The sequence below is a fragment of the Oryzias latipes genome, chromosome 11, assembly GCF_002234675.1.
Source record: "Oryzias latipes chromosome 11, ASM223467v1".
NCBI classification, from domain to species: domain Eukaryota; kingdom Metazoa; phylum Chordata; class Actinopteri; order Beloniformes; family Adrianichthyidae; genus Oryzias; species Oryzias latipes.
The window spans coordinates 27,792,114-27,819,426 of record NC_019869.2 but is presented as its reverse complement, the minus strand read 5'-3'; the positions used below and the strand labels follow the sequence as shown (position 1 = coordinate 27,819,426).

At 40.5% G+C, this 27,313-nt stretch overlaps 1 protein-coding gene across 1 annotated transcript; it reads right to left on the bottom strand.

Moving 5' to 3' along the window:
• Positions 1–4,391: 4,391 nt before the first annotated feature.
• On the bottom strand, positions 4,392–26,713 carry ube2ql1 (ubiquitin conjugating enzyme E2 Q family like 1). The gene is made up of 3 exons (XM_004074437.3): positions 26,439–26,713; positions 24,954–25,870; positions 4,392–6,628 (listed from the first exon to the last, which is right to left on the bottom strand). Exons 2-3 carry the CDS (start codon positions 25,647–25,649, stop codon positions 6,497–6,499), a joined length of 828 nt encoding a protein of 275 aa, XP_004074485.1. The 5' UTR covers positions 25,650–25,870; positions 26,439–26,713; the 3' UTR covers positions 4,392–6,496.
• Positions 26,714–27,313: the final 600 nt, after the last annotated feature.

Below are 27,313 nucleotides of genomic sequence, written 5' to 3'. Positions count from 1 at the left end.
GCAGAAAACAATACCCACCATGGAAACAACAGTTGCTGTTGTGAAGGACAGCTGGATCAAAGTTGCATATCTGCAGCAGGAGATAAAGGTTTTGACAGTTTATTAAGACCAGAAGTTTTAATCAGAGGAAGATTCAGGACTGAAGCTGGGGCTGGCCGGCAGGTGAGTTGGCTGGTTTATAATTTAAGGAGCTGGAGATGAGAGCTGGAGCTGGACTGGAACTGACATCTGACGGAATGAGACACCTCATGCCTGAGCATGAGCTGAAGACGATCAGTAAAGCAGGTAGGTGGGAACAGAATAAACATAGTATGTTCTGACATTGTGTGAGGTAATGAGCTGAGTATTTATGTATATGGCTGGAGTATTTATATGGTTAATGGGAACATGGGCTCTGGGTGAGTAAGAGGTGGGATCAGGGTTGGAGGCTGGTCTAGCAACTCTCCACCCAACTCCTGCAGCAAGAGAGAGGGGCAGAGAGGAACAGACAGGGATCCTAATGCTAGAATCACACCAAACGTGATTTGTGCGTCAAACTCGCTTCGCCCCGCCCCAGCATGGTGGATTTGCTGCTCGCCGCCTGTCCAAAAAGGTGTTTATAGCTAGACATCCCAGACACGTGTCACAAATATTTGAACTCTGGCCACGGCACGCTTGTCCCTCAAATCGCACTGCAGGACCTCTGATCATGTCTGTACCATTGAGTTAACAATGAAACGGGCAGCCTCTGCAGCCCAAATTGCGTTGTGAACACAAAATGGGAGAAAGAGGCAGCACATAACAGCAATGCCCAGTGGCTGGTCTATCTGAGAAATGAACATAGCAACCTCCCTGAACAGAATCCAGTAACCACCACAGTGGCAGACATCCAACTACCGGCCAATAACCTGTCTCTCCACAACATGGAAGCTCATTTCAGGCATCATTGCAACCAAGATAAATAGGCACATGGATCAATACATGAGCAACACACAGAAGGGCATTGGTAGAGACTCCAGAGGAGCCAAACACCAACTCCTGGTCGACAGAACAGTCGCTCAAGACTATAAGTCACGACACACCAACCTGTGCACAGCCTGGATAGATTACAAGAAGGCCTATGACTCAATGCCACACACATGGATCACTGAATGCTTGGAGCTGTACAGACGGCTGTACAGACGGCCTGTCTGCTGGTGTGTCCTCTGTTGTTGACTTGGCTGTGTCAGACCATTATTGTGTGTTTTTTAAGGTGACTGGTTCTATCCAGCAAGAGGCCTCAGTGAGAACTGTGACGAAGCGATATATAACTCCTGAAGTGGCAGAAAATTTTATTGACATTTTAAAACAAACTCCTGCTCAGATTTGACCTTTGTCCTGCAATTCTCTGACTGATATTTTAATGACAGACTTAAGTTTGCCATTGATACAGCCGCTCCAAAGAAAACAAAAATCTTGAAACAGAATCCAAAGACGCCTTGGAGAAACGGTGCTATTTTAAATCTAAAGAGAATTAGTAGTAGAACAGAGAGAAAATTTAGAAAAACTAATTTAACAGTCGACTATGACTTTTTAAAGGATCAACTAAAAACCTACAATCATGCTGTCAAACAGGCAAGAACACTTTATTTTTCAAATCTCATCACAAACAATAAACACAACCCCCGGTTTCTTTTTAAAACTATTGATTTTTTATTAAACAAAGATTTTAATAAATCTATCATGCTTCACTCACAAACTGCATGTGAGGACTTTGCTGACCACTTCAGGAGTAAAGTCAATGCTATTAGATCCAACCTTCAACCGGTACATGACAGTAATCCTAGCAGGTCAGTGGCATTGTCTTTACCTGAGGAAACACTGGAGAGTTTTGTCCTGGTTGATGCAGAGATGCTTGGTCGAGTTTTTTCCCAAGCAAACACTACAACCTGCCTTTTAGACCCTATTCCTACTTCTCTTTTTAAAACATTTTATACATTTTTTGAGTCCGAGATTTTAAACATAGTTAACTGCTCTCTTCAGACGGGGGTCTTCCCCTCTGCATGTAAGACGGCGGTGGTGAGGCCCCTTCTGAAGAAGAGTAACTTGGACCCAAAGATCATGGACAATTACAGATCTGTATCCAACTTACCATTTTTAGGAAAAATTATTGAAAAACTTGTTTTTATTCAATTACATGATTTTTTTAATGAACATAATGTTCTTGAAAAGTGTCAGTCTGGTTTTAGGACAAATCACAGTACTGAGACGGCCCTTTTAAAAATTTTAAATGATCTCAGAAATACTTATGACTCGCAGAAACTTTCTGTTCTGGTGCTGCTAGATCTTAGTGCTGCCTTTGATACAGTAGATCACCAGATTTTACTTGACAGACTTAGTAGTCGGGTCGGCCTCTCAGGAACTGCTCTTAACTGGTTTCACTCCTACCTTACAGATCGACACTTTTTTGTAAGTATGGATACTCGGTCCTCAGGGGTCCATGAAATAAGTTGCGGGGTTCCCCAGGGTTCAATCTTGGGTCCAATACTTTTTAACTTGTATATGTTGCCTCTTGGGGATGTCATCAGGAGACATGGCGTTGACTTTCACAGCTATGCTGATGATACACAGCTTTACATCGCCGTGTCTCCTGATGACCTTGAACCTGTCAACACTCTTTTAAACTGCATTTTAGATATAAAGCTGTGGATGGCAGAAAACTTCTTACAGCTCAACCAGGACAAAATTGAAGTTTTAATCATTGGTCCTGAAGACAAGAGAGAGATGATTTTACCCAAACTTAGGAATTTTAAATCTTCTCAATGTGTGAGAAACCTGGGCGTTCTTTTTGACTCTGAGCTGAATTTTATTCCTCACATCAGAAACGTTGTGAAAACAAGATTTTACCATCTTAAGAACATTGCCATAGTCCGCCCGTTCCTCTCTCTTGCCAGCACAGAGGTGCTAATGCATGCTTTTATTTTTAGTCGTTTAGATTATTATAATGCCCTGCTCTCTGGTTTACCCAAAAAGTCGATCTCAAATCTGCAACTATTACAGAACTCTGCGGCACGAGTTCTGACGAGGACCAGAGGGCGGGAACACATTACACCGGTGTTAAAGTCACTGCATTGGCTCCCTGTATGTTTCAGAATTGATTTTAAAGTTCTTTTAATGGTTAATAAATGTCCAAATGTCGGCCGGCCTACCGCTGCACCACGGCCGCCTTCAAAGGTTATATATAGAAATCAATTATGAAGTCAAGCTACAAAATCACACAAAACATTATTTATTTGATAAAGTGATTTTAACATTTCCAAAGGTTTTTTTTTAGAATGAAATATGTCTTTGAGGGAAGTTTTTCTGTTCTTTCGTCATCATTCAGTAGATAGAGTTCCTTGTAATCTGCACTGACCTGACTATAATCAAGACCCAGGTCCGGACATTTTCCGTTTTGTGTTTTCAGTCTTGCATCCAGACATGTGATATTCAGCAAATGTTTATGTGTGACCGTCTGCCTTCTTGCAGGTTCAATGGCAGAAGAAATCAAAAGAAACGGGTGTTCTGTGTATTGATCTAATCACCATAAATCCTGAAATTTGTGAAAATAGTGCTGCAGCACTACATACTTTGATGCAATTAGATGTGATGATGTTGTCTTTGATCAGATCCGAACATGAGCTAACTCCAGCTTTGATGTGTCGCTCGTAACCCTTGTGCTCTCCTAGGCACTTTACCATTGGGAGTTGGGTCATCTAGACCCACTAGACAGTGCTCTGAACCTTTTTTCTTCAATGATTTGTGATCTTCACTGGTGTCCATGGATTACATGAAATCCTTTGTCATGGTAGGGATAACACGTCAATGGAAGGGGGGGGGGGTCATCTAAGATAGCACAAGGGTTAAACAAGAACTGCATAACTAAATCTGCATAACTAAATCTTAGATTTCAGCAGAAAAAACAAGATTTCTGAAAGGAATTCTATTTTTTCCCCTGTGAAGAATTTAATTATAAATAAATGAATGTTCTAGTGTACACATAACCAGCTTACCTAACATACTCCTTTTGCCGAGTTACATTACTTTTATTCCATCAGATTATCCCAATGACCCCTTTAGCACCACTCAGAGCAAATTGCCTGTCAGGCCTCCATCCAGAGGTGTCAAGGCCAGCATGGCAGAGCTCCCAGCTTCAAAGCTCTGAGAGTTGGTTCCTCCTTTCAATGGAAGCTTTAGGGCTGGAGTGGGTGAAGGAGGCTGAAGTGTGAGCCTTTGTTGCTGTCACATTTGGTGAACAAATATACCGGTACACAGCAAAATGTAAGAACTGTCATTTTGCATCTCCAAGACTTTTGTAGTCTTGGAGATGCATCCAGACAAGGGTGACTGAATGTCGTCACGACGTGGCTCAGGAACAAAAAGACAAAACCATGCCGGTTTTAATAAGCTGTAACTTTTATTGCACATTCCTGTTTGGTCTCAACGACAACCCTCACCTTTTAAGACCTCGGGCCTGACCAAACCTCCAAGCCAGGACTAGGATGGGGTTCCCCACGCTGGCTGACCTCTGATCAGATACCTTTGATGAGTCCAAAGCTCGGGGAGGCAAAACTGATCCCAAATCTAAGACTGAGGCTGCTGACCAGTGTATGAACCAATGGGGAAGGGGCAATGGTGCCATCACAGAGGAAATACCTCCTTCATAATCTTCTGGCAATCAAACCCCTGACCCCCCCAAAATAAATACACCTCGTCCCTTCACACAAAAGTATGCGGGCTATCGCTCTTTTGTTTCTTCTTGTTCGTCAGGACAACACCTGCAGCATGCTTCAAATCATCGTTTTGGCAAACCACAAATAAATTAAAACACAAACATTCATTAAACACAATGTGACATTTTTTAGGACGCAGAGAAAGGAAAGTTTGTACAGTAACAAACGCCAAAAAAAGTACCAAAGAAAAAGAAGTAGCATTTTTGTTTTCCCTTACTTTTCTTTCAAAAAAGAAACAAAAGAATCTACAATAGCTAGCTACCAATCACGTTTCACATGCAGATATAATACAGCGTAATCAGTTCAACCAGTTAGTGTCTGCAAACTACCAGTCTAACCTACATCACAAAGTGATTCTCTGGAAGCCGGCGAACTTGCAGTGGTGGATCTTTTGTCTTAAGAGTTCTAGACTTGTCTCTGCTGAAGCTGAAAGATCACAACATTAACCCTGGAAAAGAGGACATGATCACACAGCAGATGCTGTCACTTCTTTATGAGGGGAGTCTTACACAGTAGTCTAGCAATGTAGAGGAGCCCCCTGCATCCATAAACTAGAATAGATGAGGAAGAGCTACATCCTCCTCCTGCTCTTTTCTAATGAAGCTCTGTGGAAATGTCAAACCAATTAGCAGCTGACATTTAAGTGGTAGATGGAGAGAACAAATCCCACTGGACCACCGGGACGGTCTGACCAGGAGGCCGGTGCTGCAGTGTGGTTCAGAGGAGACATTCATGAAGTGCTTTTAAAGGGTGGAGCTCCACAGAACAGCAGGTACAAGAAAGAAAATCCGTCCTCGGCCATTTTGCAACTGCCTAACATTTCCCAGAGGCAGCCGGCAGTGATCATAGTAAGCTCAATCCCCTTACAGTTCCTACCTTGCTGCTCTCAGTCCTCCAGCAGACGTCCATTAGTCGGCCCCCGAAGCATGCACTCACTTCAACTCCGCCCACAGCTTTCATTTCAAGGTGTCAGTCAGCCAAACATCAAAAACGGTCAGCACAGTTAACAAGACAGCAGGAAGCGCAGCAATCCCAGCAAGTCTCTGTGCCTTTCAAAATAAAAGCTAATTTTGCAGTTTCCTCCCTTAAAGTCTAAAGTCTTCTTCAGTTCCTGCACACAAACACACATTCACAAACACGCAGCGGAAGAAGAGTGACCGTTGGTCTACATGAGGTTTCTTCCTTTAGAAAGCCATATTTTGCCTGAATAGTAATTTAACCACCAAAAAAAAAAAATGTGAGAGCTCCATGTGATTTACAATCGCTGCAATGAACTAGATGTCATAGCACAGTCCATCAAGGGTGGAGGGGGGGTGAGCAGGTGCCACTGCTCTGCCCTCTTACTAAACATGAATGGCTTCATTTCTATGCAAACACTGCCATGGGACTCAGCTCAGTGATGAAGGACAGAACGGAGAGTCTTCTTCAATGTCATGGAGAGCCATGGAGATTGTTCAGAGTCCAATCTGTCCAGCCGGACAGGTGAGGATGTTTCACAAACACGTGTTCCAAAAACATGTGAAATACTCCAAGAAGAAGACAAACCAATGTTTTTTTTTTGTTTTTCTTTTTGCGCAGAGGTGACAAATGACGGAAAGTTCTCAGAAAGTTCATTCAGGAATGAGAAGGAAAATGAAAAGAGCACTCAAAATTCAAAGGAGAAAAAGAGAACATCCAGTGTGAAACAGCCAAAGGTGAACATTGTTGAGTTGTGTGTGTCAAAGCTAGCCGTGTTGATCTAGCTAGCTCAGGTGGCAGCCGGGCGCTCAGCCGTCAGACACCGGTGGGGAGACCCAACCATACTTTTCATGGGTCTTCACCAAGGACTTAAAAGTGGCTTCTGCCTCTTTCCGGCTGAAGGCTTTCTTGGACTTTCCTGCTTTCCTGCAGATGCGGCCCTGTAGGAGACAGAGAGAAGGACAGAGGGAGCTGAGCAACATGAAGACAGATAAAAATGCAGACAGCATAGAACTGTCACAAATGTCCCAGAATAGTTTTTTTTTTGCAGAGCTCCATCCTTTGTCCATAAACATGTTTGCCTTTTCTAGGAAATTGTTTCTGCAAAGCAGCAGGCAGTAGCGGTTTTAGGTACGGGCAATTGCCCGGGGGGGCATTTCAAAAACTTGCGCTGCTATGGTTTTCTATCATCTCTTATGTCATTAGACGTCTTTTGTATCAAGTTGACATGGACTGACAATATTCAGTCGGGACTCAAACGGGGTTGGGGGTGGTGCTGCCTAAGGAGGATCTCGCCCGGAGAGTAATTCTGTGTAGAATCACCAGTGGCGGCAGGAGTTCATTACAAGAATCGTATCTTCTCACATACATATATATGTAAGCAGTGCTTACATATGTGCTGGATCACACTCCTGTATGCTGAAAGTGCTCTGCTTAAACATTCTTTTTTACAAACCTTCGATTTTGTTTTCATTTTAGAGGCACTCCATAAGTTACTGAAATACTTCTCTGATGCACTGAAATAATCAAACTTTCATCATGAGCCACAATCTTTGGGCCAAAAATAATCTAAGAACGTTGCCTTTGGATTCTTTGGATGTGGAAAAACAACAGTGGTGAACTTAAGGAAACTAACATGTGAATGGATTTGACATTCATTCTAGTTTACTTGTTTGTTTGGACACAGGTTTCATTTCCACTTCATGATCTGGAAGAAATCCAAGAATCTGGAAAACTTGACTGTTCAGTAGCAGGAATTTCTGTCTGAGTCTCACTGGTTAAATATTTGGATAAAGATGTCCTGGATCGATTGTAGTTCATGAAAATCATGAAATCATGCAACGAATCGAATAGTTGTTGAAATAATCAGGTGATCTGAGAGCTATTCTGTTCTTACATGTTGCCATAGTCACAACTGTAGACCACTTGGTTAGTCCATAGACCAAAAATGTTTATGTATAATTCTTTTTATGGACATGCTGCGAGTGACAGGCTGTAGCTAATACTTACACAACTTGGAAGGGTGAAGTAGGCGTGTCGTACACTATTGTCACATAATATGAGCACACTCCCTGCATGCCTCATTCAGGTTTGCCCATTTTTGTATCTAGCCATAAGGTTGGGATTAATGCTTTACCCACAACAGGCACCGTATGACCGTGTCCCCCATATATCATAAGTGTGTCTTACAGTACCTTTATGAATACTTCACAATACATGAACTATACGGCGGTGTTGCAGAGGTAGAGTAATTGGCCTCTGATCACAAGATGACAGGTTTGGTTCCTGCCTTGCCAACCCATGCGTCAAAGTGTCCTTGGGCAAGACACTGAACTCCTTATTGCTCCTGGTAGGTATAGGTTGACACCAGTGTTGGGCACAAAGCTGACACAGTGTGTTTATGGGTGAAAGGGACTGGAACTGCTATGCTAAGGTGCTATGTAGGAATTTTGATGGTGCAATGTAGCCATACACCAGGGGTCTTCAATTCAATTTTAAAGAGGCCCAGTTAGACGATGTTTTATGAAGTTAAGGTCCGAGAAAAAGTATGCCTAAATATTCAGTATAATATATTCTTAAGAAGCAGAGGAGGCACATCTGCATGTAATTAATATCTAACTATCACTTCAAATGAATGCAGTACAATGTAAAACTTTTTGCCAGTATTTAATGTCACATAACATAGATGAAAGGAGGATCCACTAGCCCTCATTAGCTTCTTCCACAAATCAAACACCTCCCTGGATGAATGCGTGTTTGAACAGATGTTTGGTGTTTTTCAGGGTTGCATTTCCAAACTGGAAGATTCCTACTGTTGGAAAAATTCCTAAATGTCCATTTTACAAGTTTCCTCTGATCAGAATCATCTTCAGCAGGTTGGTAACTTTATTTATTTACTTGATTGAATCTTCATTCTCTATTTACGGCTGGTTTAAACTTAGTCTTTGTGATGAAGATGAAGACGTAAAAGTGAATGCTAACAACTGGATGCTAACTGCAGCCACGTCAAACTTTAACGTGTGGCAGATAAAAAAGGCACAATAAAACAACACAACCGTCGTGAAACTGGTATTTTTCTTTTTAAGAAAGTGTCTAATCGCATGTAATTTTTAAAATAAGTGCCGGCAGTGCCGAACCTTTTCCTTGGCTTCATAAACCCAGAGGAAGGGTTAAGGTTACGGTTACAGTTAGGGTTAAACCACTAAATGGTTCCCGAGTGCTGCCGCTTACATGCTCCTCAGGGGATGCATCAAATGTGGAGAACACATTTCACACACTGAGAAGCGTGACAACTATTCAGACTTGAACTTTAGAGCCCCCCTCCAATGAAAATCGTGTTTTGGAGTTTTTGACATGCAGTTGTGGCATTTTTCTTATGAAAGAGAACAAATGTAATACAAACTCATTTAACTTTTTGAGAAATTCTTTTAATAGCTGTCAATCAAACTGTCGCAAGGACGCCCTGTTTGAATTGATGATGCGCATTGCACAATCTGATCTGCCACGCCCCGTGTGCACAAGCTCAGGTGCGGCAGAAGACAAGATGGTACATTGCTGCAGTGCTTGCACTTATTTTTAGCGTATCCAAGGCTGGACTTTGCTGTTCAAGTCCCATTAGCTGTCACCTAGGTGAATGAAAAGTCTTCTCCGCACTTCTGTCCTCTGTCTGACCGAGTTTGAGGCTTACGGTCCTGTATTAACCATAAAGTTCAAGAGGCCCAAGCAGGCTGGCTCCCCATCCTGCAGCGGCCCGCCAGATCGCATCCCGGGAGCCGCATGGTGTTCGGGAATGCTCCATGGGCCTGTGACAGACTGTCACAACAGCAGCCGGGTTGGGTACTGTTTGACTTGGTTTGGACGGGTACCAAATTACGCCACACTGCTGAAATCGCACTGCTGCCAGACTTTCGCGTGGCGCCCTTTGCTCAAATCGCGGCGCAGGACCGCAGATTACGTCTGTAGCATTGACTTAACATTTAAAGTGGCGCCTTTACCGTACGAATTGTGTTCGGTAACCCGTAATCCTAAACTTAACCCTTCCTCTGAGTCAGTAGTGCTAAGAAAAAAGTTCAACACTGGATGCACGTATTTGGAAAATTCCATGTGAATAGTCACTTTCCTCAGGGCATTTCATTTTCATTTGCTGTTCAAAAAAAATTCAACAAAGTGCATGTGCTAGCATCAAATGAGTTCTGAATCAAAGCCAGTGCTGCTCGCTGCTGCAACATTGCCTAAATGCTAATGTAATTCAAAGCATTTTCCATGGACTTATCAAAGTTCTTTTTTCGTGTGTAATTTGTGTTTGGCAGCGGAGCTGCCACCAGTGTGTGAATGTGTGAGTGAATGTGTGAGTGACTGGGTGAATGGGTCTGTGACTGTAAAGCGCTTTGTCCTTGTAGGAAGAAAGGCGCTATACAAGTATACGCCATTTACCAATTTATTAAACAGTAGGTTCTGGTTCACACATTCGTTTTGTCGTTCCACACATTATTCCAAAAGTGTCAATTTGGAAGCAAAATATGTCACTTTTCGCCGTTTCTTTATCAGTAAAGAAAACTTTTGAGTTTAGAGGCTGTCAGTCGGTATCGTTTGTGCCCCCCCCACTTGTGTAACCCTTGTGCTATCTTACATGACCCCACGTTGCATTGACGTATTCCTACCATGACAAAGGTGGATAAAGGTGGAAAGATTTCATGTAATCCATGGACACCAGTGAAGATCACAAATCAGAGCACTGTCTAGTGGGTCTAGATCAGTGTTTTTCAAACTTTTTTGAGCCATGGCACACTTTAACCTTGACAACAATCCTGCGGCACACCAGCATCCAAAAATTAAAAAAAAAAGGAGAAACTAATAGTCTGTATTGATCTACAGCCCCTCCACAGTCTCACAAGCATTTTGTGATAATTGTGGCAGAAAAAGCTGTAAGCTGCAGCTGTTTTTTCTAATAGATATACAGTGATCCCTTGCTATAACGCGGTTTACTTTTCACGGTTTAGCTACTTCACGGATTTGCATCGTGCATTGTGTTCTGCATTCTGATTGGCTAAAAAGTCACTCTGCTTCTTCTCTACCTGTGCGTCAATAACGTTGCAGTTTAAAGTGTACAGGTACGTAAAACAGCTTGCCAAATTTACATTACGTACGTGAAAATCATCTTGCAATTTTGAGTTTCTCTAAAACCCATAGAAAAAGAGCGACAACAACTGCCTATCACTATGTTCTTCTCCCGAACAAACACAGGTGCACCGCGGGCTTCGAAAGAAGAAAACACTGCAGAGTGGAGTCAGGATGCAGCGGCTCAGTCTGAAGAGCAGTGAAATACACCTGAGTCACTATTTGTCCCACTGTACTTTGTATTTTTTTATAATAATTTTAAATTTTCTTCCGTTTAATCTAATTACTCGGGTCGCGGTGGGCGGGGCTAATCTCCGCGATTTGAAGCCTTCTGTTCACATCGATGATTAAAATTATTATTTGACAGTACAGTACAGAAGTTATTTGTTGAAAAAAAATATTTCTAAAGTACCTTTATTTGTGAAACAAATGTTTGAGCCTGTAAAATGGTTTGTTCTTTCTTTTCAATGTATAATAGAGTATTTAATTGTATAATAATTGTGAGAAAAAAATAAAGGTTTCTACTTCACGGATTTTGCTTATCACGGGTACTTTTTGGAACGTAACCCCCGCGAAAAACAAGGGTTTACTGTGATAAAAGTTAAGTTAGAAGATTTAGAAACAGTTCGATTTGTGTCCGTCGTGGTTTCAAGACGTTAAGACTCATTTGTGCGCCGAGAGACGCTCATCTGTCTATGAGGGGCCGTATAAGACATTATTTATTCTGAACCATTCACATTCATACATTCTTGCTCTCACAGTCATATATACTCTCTTTCGCATACATATATTCTCACTTGCACATCCATATATTCTCTCTCTCGCATGCATATATATTACTTTACACATACATACATTCTCACTCTCACTGTCACTCTTAAAAAAGAATGTATGTATGTGAAAGACAAGTATATATGTACGTGTGAGGAAGAGTTTATATGTGTGTGTGAGAGAGGAGTATGCATGAAACGGAAGTGACTTTGCATGAAAAGGAAGGCACTTTGCATGAAACGGAAGGCAGATGATTTCTTGTGCTCTGATTGGACGAGAGGCCGCCACCTCCCATTTTGAACAGACGCTAACATGAACCAATAAGAAGGCCATCGGAACCTTAAGAAATATTTTATCTTCACCTCAAGTGGTCACAAATCTGTCTGCATCTCTAGAGACACAAAGGAATGTCTCAAATACCAATAATGGTAATAGAAGTGCCACCGAAACAGAAAATCCGTATCCACCTTATTCCTAGCCCCCATGAGCCTTTGCGTGAATTATGGGCGACACTTCCTGTAGACGCTGGAACACGCATTTACATTAAAACAAATTCCTCTTGTTTTCGATCCATAACTACATATAAATTTGGGAAAACCAGCTGTCATTTCTTAAAAAAGGCAACGGTGAGGTGGAGATGAAATATTTGTTAAGGTTCCGATGGCTGCAGGACCCCCGTGGCTACTTCTTGCCGGTTCGTTTTTAAAAAAAAATAAACTTTATTAACAATATCTTGCACATACAAAATACCAAACACAAAACTCCACTGTGTGCAAAATACAATCTTCACGTTCGCCATGAGAATGAACAAAAAAAACATAATGATAACCATGTAAAACAGGTTATGCAAAAAGAAAACAAAAATAATAAGGCAAAGGAATCTGTTAAAGTTTCAGGAGGACCATGTTTCAACTGTTCTGACAGCTTTTTTGTTAGTGGAAGATTTAATACTGTTCACATACAAAACCATTTCTTTCTGAAAAACATAAAACACGTTTTTTTTGTTGGCATATTTACATTTGTGTATAAAGTATTTAGCCATAATTATAAGTAAATTAACTACATATATTTTTTCTGCATTAAGTCTTCCTTGTGTAAAATATCCAAAAATAATATGCTCGTAAAATAATCTATAATCTTCACATAGATGAGTTCTTATAAAATGTATCACATCTTTCCAAAATAGTTGAGTGAAAGAGCAAAACCAAAAAAGATGAGGCCCAGTTTCTGGTGAGGAATGACAGAATGAACAGTTTATGTCCAGATCTTTTTTAAACTTAGTAAAGAAATGTTTCACTGGATAAAATTTGTGAAGAATTTTGAAAGAAATTTCTCTGATTTTATTGGTGATGAAATACTTTTGTGGCAGGGTCCAAACCTTTTCCCACTGAATTCTACATCCAAAGCTGTTCCAGTATGAGATAACATACGGTTTTGTGGCAATCTCATTTTGAAACAGAGAACGGATACTTTGATTATTACTGCTAGCTGAAAAACATACCTTTCCACACCACAAGTCTGTTAATTTGGGATTTCTTGCTGGTTCATGTTAGCGTCTGCACTGTAATCCCTAGCGAGTTGAATGAACTTAAAAATTATTGTGTAACAGATTACGCAACAGTTAAGTTATATTATTAAAACTTTTAAGTTAACATTTATTAAAATTCATATAGTCAGTTGGCTTACATTTGTATTATTTCATATAAAAAATATTAAGATTCCTCAACTTATAAAAGAGAGATTATTTACTTAAAGTTTTTAATATTTTCCAACTAAAAAACACTTTAACTAACTATATTTTTATATTACTCAACTCATAAAATATGTAAAATTCACTCAAATGCTTTATAAATTCTTTAACTCATTAAATGTGTAGCATTGAAAATATTTAAAATTCTTCAGTTTAATATGTATTCTAAACAGAGATATTGATACTGCCCCACTACATTTTAAAAGCTAACATTGATAAAAACCAACAAACATGAAAGCCACACAATAGTGATTGCTTAATACCCTTTTTTTAATTGCTCTTTAAAAAAAAAGCACAAATATCAAGAGGATGAAGAAACAATAAGTGCAATAAAACTGCATTATAAGAGTGCCACACAACATATTGACAAAAAGTGTTGGTTTTGTATTGTACGGCAGAAAAAGCAAATGATCACAACAAAACACATTAGTTAGATAACACTTAAACCAACAAATAGTCCATTCTGGAAGACTCACTCAACGAAACATTCTTCAGCGTCAATAAATGTCCTTTCAGTGGTTTGCTGTCCTCAAGGCTCATGACAGCGTTCTGAATAAATGTGAAGGCAAGCTCAAGTTTTTTGGGGTTCTGTAGGTCCAGAGCATAGATGTCCCCGAAGAGTTAGAAGAGATCAGTCAGCCAGATGTGTGGGACCACTGACGGCAGCATCAGGAGCGTCACCACGACAACTGAGAAGATACCCACAGAAGTGTCTGTGAGGTCTGGTATTCTGGAAAATACAAAACAAAAAACACAGATGAGTTCAGACCCTCAAAGATATTCATCACACTAATGTCCAAAACTGACATTCCTGCCATCTGTCAATGGGAATCTTTTCATGCTAACATTCTGTTAGCTTTTAATCAACTGGCTATGATGTTTTAAGGACCAACTCCAATTAAAATTGTGTTTTTAAAAAGTTCTTTAGCATTTTTCTGAAGGAGGACATTTATAAAATAATTTAAGACTAAAGCTTCATTTTTCTTTATTCAAATAATGATGGATCAGGAGCAGAAAAAGGTAAACGAAAAGGTTCCCGCTCCATCCAATCAGGAGTCCCTGATGTTCGCCTTTCATCTTCCGTCTCATTTTTAAAACCATTTAAAAATATCACTCAGTTTACAAACTACAAACAATTGCCTATTTATTATGTCACTCAATAAAATCTCAATCAATATTAAAGGATTAGAGAAAACCATTGACAGGGAGTCGTCTGCACTTACTGTACAGGTCTTGAAGAAGTTGGAGGCATCTTCATGCAGATAAACAGGAAGTGCAAGGAGGACAAGTGCCCGTCTCATGTTCACGTCACGCTGGTCCTAAAAGAATAAAAAGAAATATCCATTAACATTGAAGCAAATGCAGAGCAAACACTTCCAATATTTGCTTAAGGAACTTTAAGAAATAATAAAATGATACCTTTTCTAGATGTCTATTTATAGTGAGAGGACAATACAGTGTTCATGGCATGATCCACTTCAGGTCAAAGACCCAAAGTCATTTTTAAGGCAAGTTACACCTTGGCTTCTTACAGCTGTTTACAAATGATTTGTTATCCGTTTTTGAATTATGCACATTAGAAATTCAGCTGGAGGTCATAAATCCTAACCAAGCTGGCCAGTTCCTGTCTGTTTTGGTGGACTTAGTCTCAGAAAAAGGCAACTTTAAGTTACACAAACATGTAAAAACTGCACAATTTCCTCTGACTGCATCTACTCTACATAAATCCATTTCAGATCTTGACAGATGAGTTTTCATGGTTTCAAATGATGGAATGGTGCTAATGCAACATAATTTTATTATTGTAATATACTGTCATAAAGACATGACAATATTCCAAAGTGTCTCCACATACATGGCAGTGGAAACACTTTGGAATATTGGCTATGTAGTACTGCAGTATTATATGTAGTACTGCATAGTGCCAAAGTAACAGAACACAACTTGCACCTCCATTCCATTGTGCCACCTTCAGCCTGCAATCTAAATATGTTTAGTTAAATTGTAAATAATTTCAACTCTATTTAGACCTTTGGCTAGTTAAAATGTGCATAAATGTTTCCATGCTGCCGTATAAATCTAATAATGGTAATAGTTCAGGATGAATGTATTAAATAAGTATAAAACTCACACACTGACACCTCTTTTCTGGTGAAATGGTGACTTTCTGGTGAACTTTCTGAAGTTCAGTATCTGAAAAAGTCCAAAAGATACTTTTCAATGTTAAAAAATGTTTCAATTATATTCTGATCAAAAAACATTTATTGCACTACACAACCTATAGCATTTTTTGTTTTTTTTAAAATAGCTCTAGACAAATAACTGAGACAAGTTACCTGGCTGGCCTTGGCGTCTACCTGGAGGTGAAACACTCTGTAGTTCGGTACCTGAACACAACACGAGCACGTTGATTAATTTATTTTTACAAAAACCTTTTTTATAACGGAGATCAGTGATTTATAAAAGCTTAAAGCTGCATTCAAAACCCAATGCTTCCATGTAGCAACCAGGCTTAAAACTGTTGGCGGTAGCTCCTCCCACACAACCGTCAGAGGCTTTGAGTGACATTTTTGGACAAATGTCCAGCAGCAAACTTTAGCCACAGACAGAGGCCTCCAACGCGAATTTCACACGCGGATCACGTTTAGTGTGATTGCAGCATAACAGATCATTTCTACCTCTGAAAAAAAACAAAAAACTCATCACTGTCGTAACTTACGGGCAGAAATGCATTTTGGGTTTGGCTCGCCATACGTCTGCTATGACAAACTAATCATGTATACATTTCCACATTAATCTCTAAAACAATCATAACACACATATGTTTAAACAACAGTAAACCACATTTACGGTAGTATAAGAGCATTTTTAAAGCATTCATTCAAAATAAACCATGAACGATACTTACCAAATTAAATCAGGGCTGAAGACAAGACGGCACCATCAGCGATGAGGCGGATGAAAAAAAAAACCCAAGGTTGGGGCGTCTTGAAGCGGGACGAAATCGCAACGCTTTGCAGAAAAATAAAATGCTCGACTTTCAATTTCAAACGTCGCATACTCGCATTCGGCAAATCCAACATGGCCACCTGAGCTAACGTAGAGAAAACGAAAGACCCTCCCACCAGTACGTGATGACGTTATGACGCTACTTCAGGGATCTTAAAAATTTTGAGTGCTAGATACAAATAAGCTTTAAAATATTTAGCACTGTTAAGTTAAATTTGAAAAAATCTTGATAGAGCTTAATACTTTATAGTTGAATCAACTACAAAATGACATTTAAGTTGTGTAACCTTAATAGTTATGAGTCAGTACAAGTGATAGGGTTTAGAGTGTGTTCAAAATGGGAGGTGGCGGCCTCTCGTCCAATCAGAGCACGAGAAATCATCTGCCTTCCGTTTCATTCAAAGTGCCTTCCTTTTCATGCAAAGTCACTTCCGTTTCATGCATACTCCTCTCTCACACACACATATAAACTCTTCCTCACACGTACATATATACTTGTCTTTCACATACATACATTCTTTTTTAAGAGTGACAATGAGAGTGAGAATGTATGTATGTGTAAAGTAATATATATGCATGCGAGAGAGAGAGAATATGGATGTGCAAGTGAGAATATATGTATGCGAAAGAGAGTATATATGACTGTGAGAGCAAGAATGTATGAATGTGAGAGAGAGAATATATGGATGCGTAAGAGAATATATGTATGCGTAAGAGAATATATGTATGCGAAAGTGAGTATATATGACTGTGAGAGCAAGAATGTATGAATGTGAATGGTTCAGAATAAATAATGTCTTATACGGCCCCTCATATCTGTCACTTTAACCCAGGAGATGCCACAGACTGTCAGACAGACTCTCGTCTCTAAGCTTCATTGTTTTGTTCACTTGTTCCACGGTCTGACACCGGATTCTGTGGAAAGCTACACCGCTAAAGACGAGCTTTAGCTGGTATTTTTGTTAGAACTGAGTGACTTTATCAACAGAATCTGAACAAGGAAGTGTAGACTTTACTTCTGATTGGTCAGACTGATGACATCTGATTAAGCCTACAAGAATGATTGGTGGAGACGGTTAAAGGGGCGGGACTTTTCAGGAAATGGCTTTAGTTGGTGCTAAATAGCGGTAGCATCAGTCTTATCAAAGTGTCTGTAACCCTTGTGCTATCCTAGGCATTTTAGCATTGGGAGTTGGGTCATCTAGACCCACTAGATAGTGCTCTGAACCTTTTTTCTTCAATGATTTGTGATCTTTACTGGTGTCCATGGATTACATTTGTCATGGTAGGGAGAACATGTCAATGGAAGGGTGGGGTCATCTAAGATAGCACAATTAATAGAATCAAATAAAAACACAGAAAAAAAGTATTTTATGATCTTTCATATTCCTAATTTCTCAGTGTTTTATCAGGGCCTGTTTGGATGAACACAGAGCTGATATCCTGGAGATGGGAAATGTTGTTAGATCAGTTAATGAGGGCAATTTCCCACGGCACACTGGTTGAAAAGCACTGGTCTAGATGACCCAACATCCAACGTTAAAGTGCCTAGGATAGCACAAGGGTTAAAAGCTCTTCACTTATGCAAATTGCAGCTGGCAGAAAGGGGGGATCGAGGGCGGAGCTACTCAGCTTAGCACAAGCTTACACCCATGTAGAGAAGGTTTTGGAAACTGAGGCTTCAGATAAACAAGAAATATTGCTTTTTCAGGGATTTATGTTGCAAATTTTTGGTAAAGAACTCCATACAATAAAACATAATCATAATTAAAACACCACAGGGAACGTTAATTGTCATAAGGAGACTATAGGTTTAACTTCAAATACATGCAGCCAACTTCAAAATTGAGCTTTGGACGAACTCAAAATACCTGCGGGAAATGCAGCAAGGTGCATCTTGGCTGGACGTATTATGTGAGGCCAACATGAATTTTCATCACTTTTTGTGCTTGTTACACATAAATATGTGGAAATAAGGGTTAGATAATAATAATAATAATAATAATAATAAGGGTATTGTAGAGTCAGTTGCTGCATATTGTGCAGAGCGACATGGTCCTTGGAAATGACTGTCTCCATAAACCCATACGTTGAGGAAGACTCCTGGTTTTGTCTATAAACAGAAGCTTTATGTTTCTTTGAAGTTGGAGATCTTCTTCAGTTTCCTCACTGGCTCTTTTTTCCCCAAAGAAACTTTCCAAACATGTCTTTTTGTTTGACTTTTGTTAACTTTTAGCTTTGGGCTTAACTTAGCTAGCGCTCCACATCCGCCTCTCTTTATGTCAGGCGGATGTGGTGAACAGAACCTGGTAATAAAACTCCCTTCTGAATCAGAAATTAAAAAAGAAGAAAGAATCAAAGTTGGTGTATGCATTTTTATCCTGTCTACGGCCCGGTCCCCACTGGCCTTGGACCTGTACTGGTTCGCGCTCCGGGGCCCCTGATTTAATGGGAACACGCAGCACGTTGAAAATTGATGAGTTGGAGATACCCAAAACGTCCAAAAGTGACGTGGAGGGGACCCCGAAAATATGTCCATATATGACAAGTTGGGAGTGAGAATGTGTTGTTTGCAACGACAAACAAGAGCTGCAAAATTTAAAATAGAGGCACCCATCATATTAGTCTTGGGTCAAGTTTGAGTCCAAGTCTGCATGACCCAATGTCTGGGTCTGGATCCGGACCGCCGCACCCTAGATAGTGACCCGGTACACAACATCCACCATTTACACGATAAAAGCACATTCCATTTTTAATGAGACTCAAAAGAACTAAAAGACACAGACTTTAAAAGGCCCCTTCAATGAGAATTGTCTTTTTATTTTTATTAACCCTAACCCCTATTTTAACATTTTCTGTAGTATTTTTCTTATGATGGATTTTCTTTACATATGTAAAGAAAATTGAGCTCAAAATTACATTTGTTAGTATTTCTTTTTTTTAAATCGATGTGAATCAGGAACAGATGAAAAAAGGCTGTTTTTCAAAGCCTTTAACTGATTTAAGTGTTACAGTCAGCGGATGTGAATCAGGAACAGATGAAAAAAGGCTGTTTTTCAAAGCCTTTAACTGATTTAAGTGTTACAGTCAGCGGGTCAAATGCTTTGTTCCATTCTGATGGACTTACACTTACAGACAAATAGATTTATGTACGTCTTTGTGTTTCTCCTAGAAAACAACACAGGTTTTTTATTGTGACTAAAAGCAGCATCATCATCCTTAAGAGAGCATTGGGAACGCATTTTAAATAAATCAAAAGACAATTGTAGAGGGACTTTAAGATATGCTTTGATCTGAACACTCTGCTGTATAACCCTCCATGGGCTGGACAACCCAAAAAAAAACGTACAGTCAGCCCGTAAACGTCAATCCAGGTAGATTTGAATGTTCCAAATGGAGCCAACAGTCAACGGCTCTGCTAGTGCAGAATTCTGCTATTAAAATGGAAGTTAAAACTAATGCTTACATGATAAATATGGGTAAAAAAGACTGAGGAATAATTAATGACAAAACAATAGGAGCCTGGTACAGGTAAATCTAAACCTTAAGCTATTGATTACGATATTTACACTCCTGCTGGTGTTTAAAATATTGGCTATATGAAATTGAATCAATAAATAATTTTACTTTTTTTTAGTTTTCTATTAATGAAACTCCACCTTTGTTCTTTTTAAATTACTATTTTAAATTGACTATAAAGAAACTTGTATATCCTCTGTAGGTGTCTTTCTACCAATAAGCTTCTGGGACAATTGAACTATTTAGAGTCACCAATCAAACAATGAGATATATTTTTGGACTGTTGGAGTGCCTGAGGAGTGCTCATGCGTGCATGGGGGGGGGGCATGCAAGAGGGCCCTGCTCAAATCCCTGCTGGCTCGTCTGTTATGAGAAACATAATGGACATCTTATCTCTGTTGCTGCTGCTGGTTGACCAACTCCCCCTTGGTTGTTTCAGGTTAGCAGAAGACATATGGGACAAAGGTGATCACCATGAATGATCTGGAGATTAAGGTCAGTTTCTATTCCCGTTACGACTGTGGCCTGATTTCTGCGTGGAGCTTACAAACAGTCTCGGCTCGTCTGTTTCTGTGACCGGCCTTGTTTTCAAGCCTTACCTCGTTAGTTTGCACCAGTTTAACTTGGATTAAAGGTAATCCCAGTAAACAACCATACACTGTTACACTGTAACCATAAGCCAATCACAGTGAGTGTCATTTTTTACATTGCTTAAATCTTAAGAGGACACATACTTGTGTCTCAAAGCAAAAAGAAGCGCCAGCGTAGAGCTGAGTGATGTGGCCAATCTTCCATTTTTTCACAGCAAATTTGAATTTTCGATTTTAATCCATTTATACAAATGACAGAATATGTTTAACAAAACCTATTTCATTTTAACTTCTCCTTTGGAAATATGCTCAAACCCAAAGTTCAACTGTAGAAATGTTTTTGGATCAATGCAGCAGATGTTTGAGCATCTCACACAGAGAAACGCTTCTCACACTCAACAAATCTGTGGCGCTCGTCGTGCAGCTACAACCTTCAAACTGTTCTGCTGCGTGTGGTTTGATGCTCCAAGTTTGAAGTCATAACCCCAGTGGTCAACATTTCATTTTTTACTCACCAGACAAGTTTAAAAAAAATTCTACTGCCCAAACGCATTTGCCGGATAAAATATGACATTATTTTACAAAAGGACTGTAGGTGCAATTTTAATAAATGATATTAAAACCATAACATGTCCCTCTGCTGAATCAGCCTAAACTAAACGCTACTCTGAAAAGTTTACAGAAGTTACGAGCTTTTTTTTCTCGACCTTGTAGAAGAAGCTCCTCTTTGCCTGCTGCTGTTTTCATGTCTGCTCGTTGCGAGAGACAGATGGGCCGACCTCACTGCGAACAGCGGAAGCCCAAGAAAGAAGAGCGCTGGGAAAATAAAATGTCAACTTTCCACAAAAGAAATTGTCTAAATAAGCTCATTTGAATTAATGGATGGGTGATAAACCTATCACCCAACCCTATGCCAGTGTTTGTCTAAAGAACTTCCTGGAATAGAGCGGCTGTGGAGTTATGGTGTAAACAAGGATCAGACACAGCAAAGCAGGGAAGACTCAAGTCCACGTTGGGAACAGCTCTGAGGGTTGAGGCAGATTACATAACACTGCCATGTGCTCTAAGTCAGGTCAGGAATCAACGTCAACATAGGATCAGTACAGAGATTCCCAGGGGTCCAATGGTTTGGTCTTTAAAGGCACCCTCTTTTGAAAGGAGGGTGACTTCACTTTCTGAAATTAAAAAGGCAAACCCAAAGCATTTAACAGGATGTTTGAAAGCCAGATTTACTGAAGTTCCAAATATTTGTCCAAATCACTGGTCTTATGCATATTTAATGACTCAGTTGGACGTTTTCCAAAGCCTAAAAATAACCATGGATGAGGCAGTTTCTGTTATTTTATCTTTGACTGAAGTTTTAAGCTTTGACAGTTAGACATAATCAAGGATCTAATAAAATATCTGAATTTAAATACAAGCATTCAGAAATAAAGACATCCCATGTTATCTTGAAAGCTTAAACCGCCAATGATTAAAAATGAGATATTTTGCATTTAAAATCTGATTTAAACCAATCTCTGTCATCTCTCAGTAACCTGATAGTGTTAATGACATTAGAAATAATTGTAAATACTAATCATGTCGCCCTGTAGCAGACTGGGGTCCTGTCCAGGATGTCCCCTGCCTTCGTCCACTAGGGGTTGGGATAGGCTCCAGCAGCCCCGTGACCCCAAAAGGGACAAAACGGAATAGAAAATGAATGAATGAATGTGTCTGTGGTTGATTTTAATCCCTGTTTTATTTATCTGAGTAATGTATAAAGCCAGGAAAAGGTGGATTTAACAAAAATGTGTCATTTTTGGGACTAAGACTCCAAATAAATGCTATCTCTAAAAACGTGAGCTGAGATTTTTCTAACCCAACAATGATTTAGCTTTTGGGAAATTAAAAGTGAATTCAAATAGACAAAATTTCTATTTTCATTATAGTTTTGGTCATTGTCAAATGTACATTTGGGTACAGACAACGTTTTAAACAGCAACCCCTTTGAAGCTGCCTGACGTGATTTTGGCTCCTACAAAAAGCAGGACATATGGAATGGTCATAAAAAAGCACCAACTGATGTGAACTGTGGAGCTTACATAGAAAGCAGAAAATAATCAAGTATATTTCCTGCTTATAAAAACGTAATGACTAGATGTGAAGTTGATTGGAAAACATGCAAACTGCATGAAATAGCTAGACTTCCATACAGAACTGACCTGAAATATGAAAAGAGCTCTAACAGGCACATTTGATGGACTGTTCACCATCGAGCTAACAAATATTTACATCCAGTTTTTAGACAAAATTGACATCATACCTGAAATTCATACTTTCCAAGTTCAAGGTTAGAAATGTGTGCAAAAACAGTTTCAAAGCAAATTTTCTAACCTGGAAAGTGGGATTAATGTTGACGTCAACAAATGCAAAGCCTCTGCTTGTTTTAACACTTCGGTTTTGCAGTTCTAATGTTTTTCTTGTGTCTGACACACAAAGAACTCCTCCCACTTTTTAGAACACGTGATGTCATGATGCAAACATATACGTTTGCATCTTTAACTGTATATATAAATATATAATATATTGGTAATATAAAGGCCAAAAATATCGAAATCAATAGCAATAGGTAAAAACAACAAAAACCTATTTAGATCCAAATCCAATTACTCCTTTGCACTTGTTATCATGTTGCCTTTACATTTGTTTCCATTGCCAAGTAACTGATAAACTGTTTGGCTAAACAGAAAATTATTGACCATGTTGTGATCTAACAGGGATGTTGTTAGCTTATGAATATATATATATATATATATACACATACATACATACATTTATACAGTATACATATAGATAGATAGATAGATAGATAGATAGATAGATAGATAGATAGATAGATAGATAGATAGATAGATAGATAGATAGATAGATAGATAGATAGATAGATAGATAGATAGATAGATAGATAGATAGATAGATAGATAGATAGATAGATAGATAGATAGATAGATAGATAGATAGATAGATAGATAGATAGATAGATAGAAATATACACACAAAGACTGGCTCATCACAGGAAGTCAAGTGTCTGATGCTGAAGGCTCACTTTAGCTCAACCAGATCCCTTAATATCTAATCAGGGATTGTTTGTGTCTGCTTTTCCTAACATCCGCAGGTGAAGATGGTCTGTTGACTAAAGCTCAACACTGTGATGCCACATTCATCCTCACCCACTAAAAATAGGCAGGAAGCTTCTAAAGCGGCTCCAGCACTATTGTCAGAGTGGATAAATATATTTAGAGTCTGTGGCTATATATGTATACTGTGTGTTTGCTCTGCCCATCATGACATACAAGAGACAAATATATTCTAACTAAATTAAGATGCAAGCACAAAGCTCAAAAATAGGCAAACAAAGAGATAAAGGCTGCATAGACACAGAGGAAGACCGAATCAATACAGTTTCCATCGGCCCATCAGAGGAAGAAGACACTGCACTATCATGAGGAACCACTGCAGAGCTGCTCGCTCATTTCCTCATGATGAACGATGAAAAACTCACACACACAATATTTTCTTGAATTTAAACTGGGCACAGTTTCTTTGCATGACCTCTATTTTTGACAGCTGTTTAATGACCACAGATAATTCAGGAATGACGCTCAGTTATGTCATCACAGCTCTGAAGGTTGGGGATAGGACAGCATGGTCCAGCGAGGGTTACATAAGGTCTGACACCACAGCAGTGTCACGCTGCTCATCCCTAAAGACTCAGAGCAAGCGAGGAGACATGGAGAAAATGACAGGAGTCCGGTGTACCACCATAACCTGAAGGGCATGGAGCAGTGCAGTCCTTGACGCAGCAGTTGTGGAGCTGCTGCAGTGCATTAAGAAAGTCAAAAAACAACGTTTGGCATCATTACATAATCCCAGATATATGAATCCCTGGGCTAACTGCTATCACTCCATCTGCCTCTGGCCTCATCATTAGGTGTGGAATAATTGTTTTCTCCTGTCTTTGGAACAATCCAATGGGACTACAGATATTGTTAGGCCGCACCAGAGCATCAGTTTTCTAATGCATAGCAGCAGCTCTGTTATCAGACAAGCTGATTTATGGAAGTGATCAAAGGAGAACCCAATGTGACAGTGAAGAAGACACTGGAGATTTGGCTGGTATGAAGTCACACAATGGTTATGAATATTTAGGAAAAAAGAAGACTTGATAGGGGAAAGAAGATTAAGAAATCTAGTTTGACCAAATTGACTCCAGGATTAAAATTATTGGTATAAAATTCAGTTAGGTATCTGGCCAGAAAAGAGATCATGGATCAAAAAGATGATCATGAGTTTCTAAAAATGAAATTTTCCTGATATTGTGTTGATTAGAACAGGCTGAACATTTCATTTCATTGATAATTTCAGCCTGAGATAGTGGATGAGAAGACCTTCCTGAATGACGAACATGCATCAGAGATGACTCATGTGTCAGATGGTTGATGACGCTTTGAGCCTTCCTCCTCTCACCTGTCCTTTTACGAGGCTGGCAGCAAACTGCCTCATGACTGCCTCCACCGTGTAGGCGCTGGACCATCCGCGGGGGGTCAACAGCTCCATGCATATGGCCCCACCATCCAGCACATAGCCGTTCTCCAGTCGAGGCGTCAGCACACGCATGAAAGGTGGCGAGAAGGGAAAGTTATCTGGAAAGGTGACGTTAAGCAGAATGAACTCTGTGCCGGTCTCCTTCATGTCCTGCCATAGCGCCGAGTCCTTGTCCACCTGGTGCAGTTTGACATTCCAGTCGAACAGGTTGTCCTCCACCAGCTCCACGGTAATGAAGTTGTCCCCTAACCTCCTGATCTCCTGAAGCTCCTTCATCAGCCTGCGTGTCCGGACCTGGGTGCAGTGTTGCCGATGAGGTGCCGGCGGTGGGATGGAGGAGGCACTGGTGGCTTTGCTCCCACCCCCCCCAGTCTGCTGCTTCTCCTTAGCATCCTTGCCCTGCTTGTCTTTGCCAGAAGGCTTCTCCTTGGCCTGCTGGTCCAGCTTCCTGGCTTTAATTTCGGGGGTGCTCAGGATGTTGGCGTCGTTGGTCTGACAGTGTTTGTTGTTTTTCTGGTTCCCTTTGCTCCCCTTTAACGAGCCCTGGTGGTGCTTCGGGTCCTCCGTGTCTCGGTCGTGCAGGCGGATCAGGCCGATCTTCCGCAGCAGAGTGGCCATAATGTTCTGTTTCTGGACTAGAGAGGATTCACCGCCGGTCCCCCCCGCGCAGGGGCGATGTTCCCGCTCTCAGAGACGACCTTTACTGATGCTGATTATTAACCTTGTTATACTGCAACCCCCCCCCCCCCCCCCCTCCCTCCGTTCGCTGCAGCCTCGGGAGGAAGACAACCGCTGGAGCCGCGCGCCTCTCCTCACAGCATCATGTCGACGCGCTTCGGCTGGAAGCAAACACAGTTACGCGACAAATGAGATGCAGTCGCAGCAAATAGAAGCGTTTCGTCGGACTGATCGATCCATCAACCCCTCTGTCTGTCTGTCTGTCTGTCTCCTGCCGGAAAGCGGACGGACGTTATGATAGACTGCAGCTGCTCCATCTTAGACTCTGCGTTAGACGCACAGTCCTATTGAGAGGGATGTGGAATATTTGTGATGAAAAAACCGTAGAAGCAAATTCGATATAATAACAACAATAACTGATAAATAATAATAAAACAAAAAACACAATGAATCTGTGTTTGGATCGGGTAAGTATTTGCGCACAAAAACAAAGGAAATCAGGAGAAAACGCCTTCATGTCAGCCCATGAAAGAGATCTTCCTCCCCAGTGGCTCCGTCTGAGAACTGGATCTGCTACAAGCGACGGGATCAAATTCACAGACAGCTCGCATTTCTATCACTCCTCCTGTCTGTCATATACTCTGCTGCATTTAAATTAAACACCGTCTTTTAGGCTGCTGTTGCCATCCATCATTGTAGACCTTCTCCTGCTCATGTTTGTGGTCTTACCGTGGTTTGCTGAAATCCGTAACCGCCTTTATGTCCCGTCACGCAGTCCAGAGATCGATTCTGTTCTGCGTAAAAAACGAGGAAAATGCTCCAGTATATTGTGATGGAGCTGCTGCGGATGAGAGCTGCAGTGAGGATGAAGAGGAGGAGGAGGAGAAGAAGAAGCTTTGATGTCTGTACTACGTGCAGCTGCAGCAGCTCCGGCTTTAATGTTGCTGAGGCCAAACCAGCCCCCAGTAATCCCCTCTCTCCTCAACCGGCATCATCTCACCAGCTGAGCCTGCATTTCAAAATAAAAGCACAGTGGTCACGTCAGTCCCAAGGCTCAGTCGTGTGGAAACCGCGGCACTGCTTCCACTTTGAAATATAAAATACCTTTTCCGGTTTGCACCAAGGTACCTTCATGCAGTTTGGTGCGACCAAAGGCGATGTCAAAGCAGTGTAATTTTGACCCAATTATAAATAAAACACACACAAAGCTGAACCAGTGGCTCCAGTATGGAGAGAAATTAGACTCAGTCGGATTTGTGCGTGCGTAATTTTTTTTTTTTTTTTACTTGTCCTGTCCAACAGCTGGGCAGACAGATGAGAGCTGAGGGCCTCTTGTGTTGGACATATTTTACTTTAACAAGAGGGGTTATTAATCTTCAGACAAACCAAAGGTATGACTGAATAAACCCCTTTTGTAATTGAGGCCAAACTTTATTCATTTCAACCATGATTGAAAATCTTTGGTGTTGGACCGGACGGAAAAGGAAAGAAGGGAAGAAGAGGGAGGGATGGGGGGGGGGGGGGGTGATAGTGAGGGGGGGGGGGGGGACCATGAAGCAGCATAGAGCAGACAGGTTTACTGGTTGTTTATCGTTATGGTACAG